This window comes from Homarus americanus, unplaced genomic scaffold (genome assembly GCF_018991925.1).
Source record: "Homarus americanus isolate GMGI-L3 unplaced genomic scaffold, GMGI_Hamer_2.0 scaffold25509, whole genome shotgun sequence".
Lineage (NCBI taxonomy): Eukaryota > Metazoa > Arthropoda > Malacostraca > Decapoda > Nephropidae > Homarus > Homarus americanus.
The window spans coordinates 339,875-352,607 of NW_024712276.1; the positions used below are offsets into that span (position 1 = coordinate 339,875).

The window sequence follows — 12,733 nt, forward strand, 5'->3', positions numbered from 1 at the left end:
CGCAATTTTTGTTTTAAGTTTCATAAGTATAGGTAGAGGAAAAAGGCTGTACAGGTGCGACAGGGGGATGATGAATGACCGGGAGAGGAGGAAGGGAAGACTTACTACAGGAGGAGATGGACGGCAGACGCGGAAGTGTGGCAGAGAGGGTCCTGAGGCGTCACACTGGGGGACCTCCGCCACACCACCACCGTCAACCTTGTCACAGTGATGCCGTGGAGTCCATCGCGATGACACTTTGCTTCCGCCCGCGAGGTGTGAGGGGGAGGCTCAGGAACACCCAGGATGAGAGTAGAGGGAGGGGTAGAGGGTGATCCTTGAGGGGGGTGAAGTGTGAGCTTTGGCAGGGGGAGATAACGGTGATCCTTGACGGCGATCTTCGAGTAATTGTAATAAATAATCTAAATGTGTTTAATTAAATACTTCAATTGATCAAGTGTCTCAAAAAAAAGTCGTTCAGCCAGTAATATTTTCTACAATAACCCCCCCTCCTCCTTCCTCCCCTCCCCTACCTTCCTCCCCTCCTACCCCCTATCTTCCCTCCCCTACCCCCAAAAAATGAAAACAATAAAAAAAACAACGGAAGATAAGATCAATATGTTAATAACTGAGAAACATCACTTCAGGTCATTTCTAGATACTTGATATAAATACGTATATATATTTTACTCCTACTGGTTATACAAATTCTCTATTTTTTGATTCTTATAACAATAATTAATAGTGGAAGTGGTAAGGATTTTTAGCATATATGAAATAAATGTTTACAATATCGGTAGTTGTTATATAAAATTAATCCAGTGTTTTAAATATCCCTCCCTGGTGTGTCTGATGGCCTCACAGGTAATGACATACACAAGGCTACCTGGAGAAGTCATGATTAGTTAAATAAGTTCAAAGGCCATACAGTAGTTTATACGTGTGTGTTCATGCAGTACATTACCTGAAGTACTAAGTTTTAAAAGTAATTCAGACTCAAAGGGGGTGTTAATTTTGTTCTGTAATTTTTATGTTTATATACCAGACATATTATATCCTGTTTATATTATTCATTATTCCTATTAACGTGATTTTTTCCCTTAAAGTATAATATAATAAGACTCAGGATGGAGAGTTAAAAGTACAAAGTCTTTAAGAATTGAATTTTACACTAATATTTTTTTCTTCAGTTTTCATCACATTTTGTTCCTCCTTGTCTTATTTCTTGCCGTTTTTCTTTCTGTTTTCTGTTCCTCCTTTATCATATTTTCTTTTTCTCTCAATCTTGCCTCTTTTATTTCCTCCTATAAATCAATTCGTTAATCCCTTCGTTATTTTGTCTTTTCTCTCTCCCTCTTCCTCCTCGTTATTACATCTTTCCCTTTTGTTTTTGTCCTCTCTTTCCTCCTCTCGTCTTCATCGTTATTTTGTCCTTCTTATTCCCCTTCTCTCCCTCCTTTTCATTATCCTCTACACCTTTCACTACATCACCTGCACCTCAGATAGAAGGAGAGGAGGAGAGGGAGGAAGAGGAGGAGGAGGAGGAGTAGGAGGAGGGGGAGGAGGGAAAGAGAGGAGGGAGGAGGAGGAGGAGGAGGAGAGGCATATCTGTCTGTCTGTCCAGCCGTCTACAGTCACATTACCCTCTGCCGTCATTGGCGAAGAGCGTCAAGTGAGGTATCCGACAGGCGCACCTCACGAGAAGAGGGTCGGTGTAGGGACGGGAAGATGGGGGGAGAGGAGGGGAGCGGGAAGATGGGGGGGGAGGAGGGGAGCGGGAAGTTGGGTGAATAGTGGAGGTGACAGGAGAGGGCGTGGGGGTGACGGGAGTGGGTGTGGGAGGTGACGAGAGGGGAAGGGGGGGTAGAGAAGAGACAGGCGCATTTCACGAGGAGTGGGGATGTGGGGTGGAAGGGACATTGGGAGAGGTTGGGGAGAGAAAGATGAAGTTCAAAGGAAAGACAAGAGGGAATAGAAATAGAGCGAGAGAGAAAGAGAGACAATGGGAAAGTGAGAGAGAATGAGAGAGAGAGAGAGGTGAATCTCCTGAGCCGTTCCAAATTTCCTCACCTGATTTTCTACACAAAATAATTATCTTGATTACAACTTTAAGAGACAATGACAAAGTTCCCATTTCCTTGAGACGGCGACTGACTGAACAACTTCCCGTTAAGACATCGATAAATTTCCCTGTTTCTTTAATAATGGCGATAAAAAAAACACCACATCTAGCCATGATATAGGAGAAAAAAAAATTACTGCTTTAAAAAAAAAATCTATTACAAATTACTCGACAGCGATCAGTCAGCATAAAACAGCGGATCATAAGATAAAAAAAAATACATAGAGTTTCGTTCTGTATATACGATGTTTGTGAGCCTTATAATCCTAGTAAATACTGATGCTTATGTTCGAGTGAAAGTTCCTATCACACATTGAACTGTAGTGAAAGGCTGATGGAAGTTAACGATGCATTAATAATCTCTATTTACCGTCACTCACAAATTATGTAATAAATATACACCGGAATTAACGACTGGTTAATTGATATACCGTTCATGAACTTCACTTACAGGTGCCTCCCCCCTCCCCCCTACCCTGTACTAGTTTTCAGGTAGTTTGTGTATATATAAACATTTAATATGTATGTATGTATGTATGTATGTATGTATGCATATATGTATGTATGTATGTATGTATGTATGTATGTATGTATGTATGTATGTATGTATTGTATGTATGTATGTATGTATGTATGTATGTATGTATGTATGTATGTATGTATGTATGTATGTATGTATGTATGCATGTATGTATGTATTTTGGATATGTATGAGTCTAGGAATTATAGCATCAGAAAAAGAACAACACGTGGTTATGAACAACACTAATAACTAACTAACTAACTAACTAACTAACTAGCTAACTATTTCTTATAAATAATTGGTCAGTGGTGTTAATTTAATCTTACATCGAGAATATTTTCAACACTAGCAGCTGACCCGATACAGTGTAAACAAAGTAATCATGTGGAATTTGGAATAGACTTACGGACATTGAAAGAACATATGGACTTTGGTACGGACAGACTCAACACCACACGACCATATGTTAGTGTGTGTGTGTGTGTGTGTGTGTGTGTGTGTCGTATTCCCAATCTATCTGACCTCTCTGACCACCACACCAGCATCACTCACTCCTTGGTTCCCCCTCCCCCCACCCCAGGTCACGCATGACGTCACTTCACCTCCCATGACCTGACCGCCAGATGATCTAGTACAGGCACTGATTTATGAGACAAGTCACTGGTGCCAGATTGGTGGTGTGGGAATGACCCAGCCGTATGTGCAATGACCTGTGAGCTAGGAAAGGGTGGGCAGTTGTGAAGGTGATTGGTTAACTAGGGGTCCATGTCGTGATAGGCCCTAGTTCTAATAGAATTAATAGCCCCAGTCCTATATAAAATAGGTTCTAATAGCCTCCAGTTCAAATAGGCCTCTAATCTGATCGGGTCACAAGCTAAATGGTTAGGTTAAGACGGAGGTTGAGACTTGCAAATTGTGGGAAAAGAGGAAGAGTTTTAATAGACCTGGTTAGGTTAGGTTAGGTTAGGTTAGGTTAGGTTAGAGATTCGTAAGGTGAGGGAGATGAAGAAAGAGTGGAAAGGAGAGGTAGAAGACACGGTAGGAAAGATACAATAAGTGAGATAATGGGAGGAGTGGGGGGTTGGGGAGTGGGGTGAGAGGGAGGGAGAGTGGGGTGAGAGGGAGGGAGAGTGGGGTGAGAGGGGTTGAGGAGTGGGGTGAGAGGGTATGATTGGCCATAGATGGAAAAGTGTTTAATGGAAAATGGAAAAAAAAAGTATTGAAGTTTGAGGTCAGACTAAGAGTGATTAGGGAAGGTGAGATTAGAGAAGAAGAGAGAATAAAGAAGAATACGAATTGAGGAAAGAGTAGATAATAAACAAAAGAATAGGTAGAAAAGGTCAAGAATAGAATAGGTTAACGAAGATATGAAGTAAGGAAAGAGGTAAAGGGAAAGGGGGGGTGTGGTTGTGGTGGATACGGTGGGGGGGGGGGTGCCAGTAGAGGTCAGGAGAGGTCACGAGGCCATGAGGTTAATGAGGCCTTTGGTGACACATGACCTCTTGACCTCCAGGTGTTGAGGCGCGAATGTGTACCTGACGTTAATTATTTCAGCCAATTATAAACACAACGTTTCTCTTCTCCCATATCACAACTTTCCCTCACATCACAACCTTCCTCACATCACAACCTTCCTCACATCACAACCTTCCCCACATCACAACCTTCCCCTCCACATGCAACCTTCCTCACATCCACAACCTTCCCCTCACATCACAACCTTCCCCATGCGGCCTCCCTCACATCCCACAGCAACCTCATGCTCACAACCTTCCCACATCTGGCCAAAATGCGGCCCTCAAAATGCAGCCTTCCCGCACGCGATAAGGCGTACACGTGCAGGCGTCACGCATTTGCACATGCGGCGCTGCGGGAAGGAAGCAAGTAGTAGGCGGATTACAAAGTTTACATAAATTCAATTTCAATTTGAATTAAGGCAGTTTTGTTGTACAGCAAGCAGCAGCGGCAAAGAACAACAACAATATTGACTTGGCTGAACCTATCACGAGTTGTAGCTCTCCTGAAGACACGATGTTGTTGTTACTACGCTTCAACAACTAAGGTCTTTATGCGTTATTCTAAGTTAGGAAATAGTTTGTAAGTCTTAATTTACCTTGCGTTAAAGTTAGGGTCAGTGTAATAGAGGCGTCGACAGCCATCCGCCCTCGGGAACACCTCGACACCAAGAATCAGGCGTAGAAGAGGTTATCAATCTGTTCCTGTCTTTCTGTCTATGTATCCGTCTGTCTGTATATATATATATATATATATATATATATATATATATATATATATATATATATATATATATATATATATATATATATATATATATATATATATATATATATATATATATATATATATATATATATATATATATATATATATATATATATATATCTAAATGCAGATACAAAGGACACTCGGTCTAGGAGAGTCTTGGGTTGTCTCATTGAATTAAGGAGATGAAAATAGATACTTGGAGACACAGTTCTATTCATGTTACATCTGTCCATATGATCTACCGTGAATTATACTCGTTCACTTACAAACATTGTGTGTATGTATGTATGTATGTATGCTCGCCTCGCAAGTGAGCAGTCCCGGGTTCAATCCCCGGGCAGGGTGAAACTATGGGTAAGTTTCTTTACGCCGTTTGCCTCTGTCTACCCAGCAGTAATTGGGGACCTGGATGTTAATTGATTTGCGGATCGTGTTCCGGGGTAATGGTTAGCCAGTGCAGTTGGCAAGTTGTCCGGTCTTCTCGGACTATTCCTTGATACTGGGTCATGCAACTCGTAAACTTAAGATGTGGTTGTTGTGTATAAGTATACCTATGTAAACTATGTATACACCTGTGTGTGTACGTGTACGCGAGCATGTAAACTTCAAGCAAATACGTAATATCCTCGCATACCTGGCCAGATGGCTACTACCGTGTACCTGTAACTTGAGAACACGGGTTCGAGTCTCGGCTCAGCACACTTAATGTCAAGTGTTTGTTTACCTCCGTCGACCTTCCTCAACTCTATGACCCATCCAACTGACCACTGGCTTACTGGCTGTCTAAATTATGTAAACAAGTGTGTGTGTGTGTGTGTGTGTGTGTGTGTGTGTGTGTGTGTGTGTGTGTGTGTGTGTGTGGAGAACAGTAGTTAAACGTAAAAAAAAGTCTTTAACCATTATTTATTATATACACATATATTAGAATACACAGCCTAATCTATCTATCTATCTATCTATCTATTGCTCCTCTTTCTATAGTACCGGTAGAGCCTCATAGAAGGAAGGAATTAGTGGAGAAGAAGATAAGTGTAAGAAGCGAAAGGGAAGAACAAGAGAAGAGAAATTCCTCTATTTTCCCATTTATCTCCATTTCTTGTTTATTATCTCTATTCCTCTTTCTTTCATATTTTCCCTTCCCCCTCTTTATGTTTTCGTGTTATCTCTCTTCACCATTCTTTCCTAACTTCTTTCCTCCCCATCTTTATTTATCTTTCATCTTTATTTCCATATTTGTTATTCCTTATCATCATCGTCCTTCTTCTTCTTCTTCTTCTTCTTCAATTACTACGCCCCATCCTACCTCCCTTCCTTATTTCTCCTTCCTCATTGTTACACCATCACCTTTCCTCCCCACCATCACCTTTCCTCCCCACCATCACCTTTTCTCCCCACCATCACCCCTACTCCCCACCATCACCTTTCCTCCCCACCATCACCTTTCCTCCCCCCACCCATCACCCCTTTCCTCCCCACCATCACCTTTCCTCCCCACCATCACCTTTCCTCCCCACCATCACCTTTTCTCCCCACCATCACCCCTACTCCCCACCATAGGTCAGGTCATAGCGTGTCGGGAGGTGCACACGTGACTACCTCCAACTTCCCATGACCTACTGGCCACGCCCACGTAAATTTGACCCCGCAGGTGGCCAGGGAGGGTCAAAGTGCCGCCCCTCCACGAGTCACGGCTCAGTGGGTGTTCTTGTTGGCCTGGGTTGACCTCCTCCTCCTCCTCCTCCTCCCCAACCCCATCCATCCCACCCACAAACACACCCCCTAACCCACTCTATCCACATACATACTTAACCCTACACCCCCCCTCCCCTATCCTCTACCCATCACCAACCTCCCTTACCCAGGAATGGGAACTCGGGTAATGGTGGAGATGGTTTCGTGTGTGTGTGTGTGTGTGTGTGTGTGTGTGTGTGTGCGTGTGTGTGTGTTTGTGCTATTTACTATATGTACAGCTTACAAACCTATAAAAAATGTAAAGAAATGAAAGAAAGAAGAAAACCTACAATTAATAAAACTAAGAAGAAAAATTACAAAATAATAATAATAAAAATAACAATCAAAAAACATTGAACAAAAAATTTCCCCAAAAAATAAAAATAAAAACTCGACGAATAATTAAATAAATGGGTAAATAATGAACAGGTGTAAGAAAGGGGAGAAGAGGGTAATAAAGAGGGGAGAATAGAGGACCGGAGAAGGCATAGGGAAGGAAGAGAAGTTAAGTGAGAGAAGGAGAAAGAGAGGAAGGAGTAACGGAACTGTGAAGGAGGAATAGTCAGTAGGGAGACGAAGGAAGGAAACGGAGGAAGGAAAAGAAAGAAGGAAATAGGGAGGAAGGCAAAAGAAGAAGAAGAAGAAGAAGAAGAAGAAGAAGAAGAAGAAGAAGAAGAAGAAGAAGAAGAAGAAGAAGAAAGAAGAAGAAGAAGAAGAAGAAGAAGAAGAAGAAGAAGAAGAAGAAGAAGAAGAAGAAGAAGAAGAAGAAGAAGAAGAAGAAGAAGAAGAAGAAGAGGGAGTAGGTAGAAAGACCATGAAGGTGAAATAATGAGAAGGAGAGAGAAAGGCAGGAAAGAACAGTGAGAAAGGGGGAGGAAGAGAAGGGTGTGCCCTGGAGGCAAGCAGTGACCCAGTATGACCCGCGTGTGAGCTAAGGAAGGGGTGGGTGGTGAGGAGGAATAGGGGTATGGGGAATGGAAGGAAGGGTGGGAAGGAAGTAAGGAAGGAGGGAGATGGAATCAGGAAGAGAAGGTAGAAGGAACAGGGGGAGTGAGGGAGGGGTGGGAGGAGAGGAAAAAGAGGGAAAGAGGGAATGGGAGGGAGAGGGAGGAAGAAGGGGGGGAGAAAGGGGGAGAGGAAGGGTCACTCTTGCCACGCCAGTAATAGCTAAGCCAGCTGATGGATGGGGCGGCAAGGCGCAATAAGACGTTCTGGGTGTATGGGGCAGGTGTGTGTGTGGGTGGCATGAGGCAGGTGTGTGTGGGTGGCATGAAGCAGGTCTGTACGGGTGGCATGAAGCAGGTGTGTGTGTGTGGGTGTAGGGCAGGTGTGTGTGTGTGTGGGTGGCATGAAGCAGGTGTGTGTATGGGTGGCACGATACAAGTATGTGTATGGGTGGCATGAGGCAGTTGTGTGTGTGGGTGGTATAGGCAGGTGTGTGTGGGTGGCTAAGGCATGTGTGTTTGGATGGCATGAGGCATGTATGTGTGGGTGGTATGAGGCAGGTGTGTGGGTGGTATGTGGGCAGGTGCGTGTGTGAGTGACGTGGAACAAGACCGTGTGTGTGTGTGTGTCTCTGTCTATCTATTTTGGACTGTGTGTATGTGTGCGTGGATAGGTGTGTATGTAGATGGCACAAAGCAGGTGTACATATGTGTGTGGTATTGGGACAACATATGAGACTTTTACGGTATAGTGGTTCAGGTTTGGTACATGTATGGAAGGTGTAGCAGCTGTACGAGGCTGCTGGAAAAGGACTGGGAGGAGGATTAGACAGGTGTGGATCACGTGCGGTAAGTTTGTGGCTCTTGAAACAGGTGTGGGTGATGTAGCGTAAGTTTGGGACTCTTGAAACAGGTGTGGATGACGTGGGGTAAGTTTGTGGCTCTTGAAACAGGTGTGGGTGATGTAGGGTTGGATTGGAATTCTTGAAACAGGTGTGGATGATGTAAGGTTGGATTGTAACTCTTGAAACAGATGTGGGTGATGTAGGGTTGGATTGGAACAATTGAAACAGCTGTAAAAAGATCAGGTGCTGAATGAAACAGATGTACTAGGACTTAAAGATCAAATAAACAAGTACAGTACACATTTCTTGTAAGACAGGTGTTCAGCAGGTGTGAATAAATGAATGGATGGACATTATGTGAAGATAATTTACAAGGGGATCATTTTGTATGGGTGTAATTTGTCTTCTCAGGTTAGAATTTGAAGTAGTAATTGTCTTTGAGGTAAAATGTGATTAGAAATAGTGTTCAAAGTAGAATGTGATGCAAAAACTGTCTTTGAAATAGAATGTGAAGCAAAATCTCTCTTTAAAGTAGAATGTGAAGCAAAAACTGTCTCTGAAGTAGAATGTGAAGCAAAATCTCTCTTTAAAGTAGAATGTGAAGCAAAAACTGTCTCTGAAGTAGAATGTGAAGCAAAATCTCTCTTTAAAGTAGAATGTGAAGCAAAAACTGTCTCTGAAGTAGAATGTGAAGCAAAATCTCTCTTTAAAGTAGAATGTGAAGCAAAATCTCTCTTTAAAGTAGAATGTGAAGCAAAAACTGTCTCTGAAGTAGAATGTGAAGCAAAATCTCTCTTTAAAGTAGAATGTGAAGCAAAAACTAATAAACTGATCGACAGTGACATGACATACTGGTAAACATGAATGACAAACACTTAGTATCTATCTGTTTGTTTTCAATTACCATAATGATGAGGACCTGCTATTTTTGTGTGTAAGTTGATGACGAGGTAAACACGACCAAAGAATGTTTTAATATTTATGTTTTTTTTTACTCTGCAATATCGAGTTTTCCTCTCTAACGCCAATTTTTACTTAGCAACATCAAATTTTAGTCGGCAACGTCGATTTTGACTCATCACCGTCGATTTTTCTCATCAAAGTCGATTTTTACTCTACAACGTCAATTTTTACTCATCAATGTCAATTTTTACTCATCAACGTCGATTATTTCTCATCAACGTCGATTATTTCTCATCAACGTCAATTTTTACTTTACAGCGTCGATTTTTACTCCGGATCGTCAATTTTTGCTCATCAACGTCAATTTTTGTTTAGTTTGTACATCGCCTGCCAGGGGTCTTGTAGATTCTGTATTTGACTTTCCTAATGGACAAGATTTTCATTGTTTTATTATTAATTTTGGGTGTATATATATTTTTCTGAATTATAAATAGATAGATAGATAAAGGTAGATAGATAGATAGATAGATAGATAGATAGATAGATAGATAGTAACACCAAGACTGTGACAAAATTGAATATCTTGATACTTAGTCGTCTGTTTAAGTTAACATTTCAAATTTATGCAGTAGCCATCATCTCTCTCTCTCTCTCTCTCTCTCTCTCTCTCTCTCTCTCTCTTAGTACAGTATTAGAAATATTAGTACACTACATTAATAGTAGTAGTAATAGTGGTAGTATCTCTCTCTCTCTTCCTTTATATATCTCTGTATTAGTAATAGTAGTAGTAGTAGTAGTAGTAGTAAGATCCTCAAGTGCATTTAATACTGTTGGCTGCTGTCACTGATCGTATAAGTACCATGTAATGTAATTTAATAGTTCAAAAAGGGCTTTAGGTGTCATTGCATCTTTTTCGCTGGTTTAGATTAATTGAAATCTGATAAAAGGAGATTATCGCTCACCATTACGAAAGCAATTTATCATGATTTACTTCGAGCGCACGTGAAATGAGCGGTAGGGTGTGTGGGTAACGCTGCAACTGAAAAATTTTAGTTGGTAGAGAGAGAGAGAGAGAAAAAGAAGCAAGTGAGATATTTGTAGGGAAAACAAAAGTAAACACTAGTAAGATGCTGATGAGTGGGGAGAGGGGGATGCTAAGGAAGAAAACGTTTTTACAGGGGAAACAAAAATAAATCCAGATAAAATACGAACAAGCAAAGGACATTACTAAGAAAAAACAACAAACTATAAAGAGGCAAACTAAGATTATTTAGACAATAATAATGGAAATAAATTAGTAAAATAAGAGATGAGAAATATACAGGAGATTATACTGATGACGATTGACACTAATGAAACGATTTCGTGGATAATCATTATTGTGATGGATGTGTAATGTAGTTAATTGAGGCTTTTGATGTGCTGTACAGATGACCGTATCGCCAGTCAGGGTAGTTAACGAGAGAGAGAGAGAGAGAAGTATGTATGTATGTGTGTGTGTGTGTGTGTGTGTGTGTGTGTGTGTGTGTGTGGAAGGTATAACTGCACAGCTCCATTTTTATTATTAAATCTAAAAAAAACAAAAAACGGAAAGTCTACTGCACATTAAGTACATTCTCTCTCCTAGCTAGCTTTCCCTCCATCACTACCATCTCCTTTATCTCCCTCCCTCCCTATCTCCTAACCCTTCCTCCTCCTCCTCCTCTCCCCTACTCCCCTAACCCTTCCCTCCTCCCCCCTCTCTCCCCTCCCTCTCCCTCCCCTCCCCTCCTTCCCCTCTCTGATCCCGGGTCTATCAATCTCCCATTGCCACCCCGTCCCTCCCTCTTTGTTGTCCGCCCTCCTGCCTCTCCCTCCCCTCCCTCACCTCCCCCCCCCCCTCACCTCCCCCCCCCTCCTCCCCCCGCCCTCCTTTCCCCTCCCCCCCGCCCCCTCCTCTCCCCTCTCCCCTCATCCTCCTCTTTTTCCCCCTTCTCTCCCTTTCCCTCCTCTTCTCTCATCCATATATCTCTATCTTTCTCTCTTAACTTCTCCCTTTCCTTCTCTCCTTCTTGATATGTGTGTGTGTGTTCTTCTTCTCTCTTCCTCCTTCTCGATCCCAACGTCAACGGCGTCCCCCTCAGAGGTACACGTGTTGCGGGTGTCAGTGATCCTACTACACTCCTCCCTAGGGGTCTCTCATCCTTCCTCCCCTCTAAGTGTGTGTGTGTTTGTGTGTGTGTGTGTGTGTGTGTGTGTGTGTGTGTGTGTGTGTGTGTGTGTGTGTGTGTGTGTGTGTGTGTGTGTGTGTTGGTGACTGTATTTGTTTGTGTAGATTAGACGTATGATGTATGTTATGTATGTATGTATGTATGTATGTATGTATGTATGTATGTCATTATTTAAAATTCTGTTTATACAATTAATGATTAGTCCCCTCGGCATTTGTGGACTGGGTGATATATCGATCAGTGTGTGTAAATTGAACTTATCTGTGTCTGTCTGTGTGTAATCAACTTATTTGGTTATTTTTTATCGAAATTTTCACTCAAATGATGTATAAGGGAAAAAAAATTGACAGACAGGTGTTAAATTCATTGATTCCTCTCCCCTAAATCTGTCTGTCTGTCTGTCTGTCCGTCTGCTCGTCTGTCCGTCTGTCCATCTGTTATGCCTATAGTGCCAGAAGGTAGGGCGGGGGTGGTGGAGTGGGGGCAGGGGGGTTATCTTACTACACTCTTCTTAGGTTCCTTCAATAATTTTTCTCGTATTCCTTCTATGTATATTTCTTCTCTATGTATATCCTGTCCTATGTATACCTAATTTCCTATATGTATATCTACTGTCTCTCTATGTATACCTATTCTCCTCCAATGTATATGTATTACCCTTTCATTCCCTTGGTCTCATATCATCACTCTCTGTCTCCTCCTGATTCGTTTTCCTTCCTATTCTTCTTTTTATTTTCCTTGATTCTGATTTTGATTATTTTGTTTGTTTTCATACCTTCAATTTATGTTTGTTTCTTTGTTATATGTGTTTGTTTGTTCTATCTATCTACCTATCTATCTATCTGTCTGTATGTATGTATGTATGTATGTATGTCTATCAATCTATCTATATATATATCTATATTTACCTCTATTTCTCGTTAGATGATATTACACACACACACACACACACACACATACACACAAACACACACAAACACCATTTCCTTTGTCACTACCCTTGTTCACCAGTTTCCCCTTCACTCCAGTATTTCCCCTCTCTGCCCCTGGTCTTCCCCTCTCTTGTGTCCTCTCCCCTCGGTGGCAGCAACACGTGTTTCCGACCCCTCAGTCAGGCCCCGACACCTTCTCTCACACCCTGCCAACCTGGACCTCAACTCGGATTTCCACAAACCCACCAGTTAGATTTC

At 41.9% G+C, this 12,733-nt stretch overlaps 1 protein-coding gene across 1 annotated transcript in view; it reads left to right on the forward strand.

The window, feature by feature from the left end:
- Window positions 1–12,733, forward strand: part of LOC121859900 — a 33,591-nt gene that overhangs the window by 16,868 nt on the left and 3,990 nt on the right. The window contains exons 5-6 of the mRNA XM_042356862.1: window positions 8,499–8,514; window positions 8,888–9,284. Of these exons, the coding sequence (XP_042212796.1) occupies window positions 8,499–8,514; window positions 8,888–9,284 (413 nt within the window). The remainder of the gene's footprint in view (window positions 1–8,498; window positions 8,515–8,887; window positions 9,285–12,733) is intronic.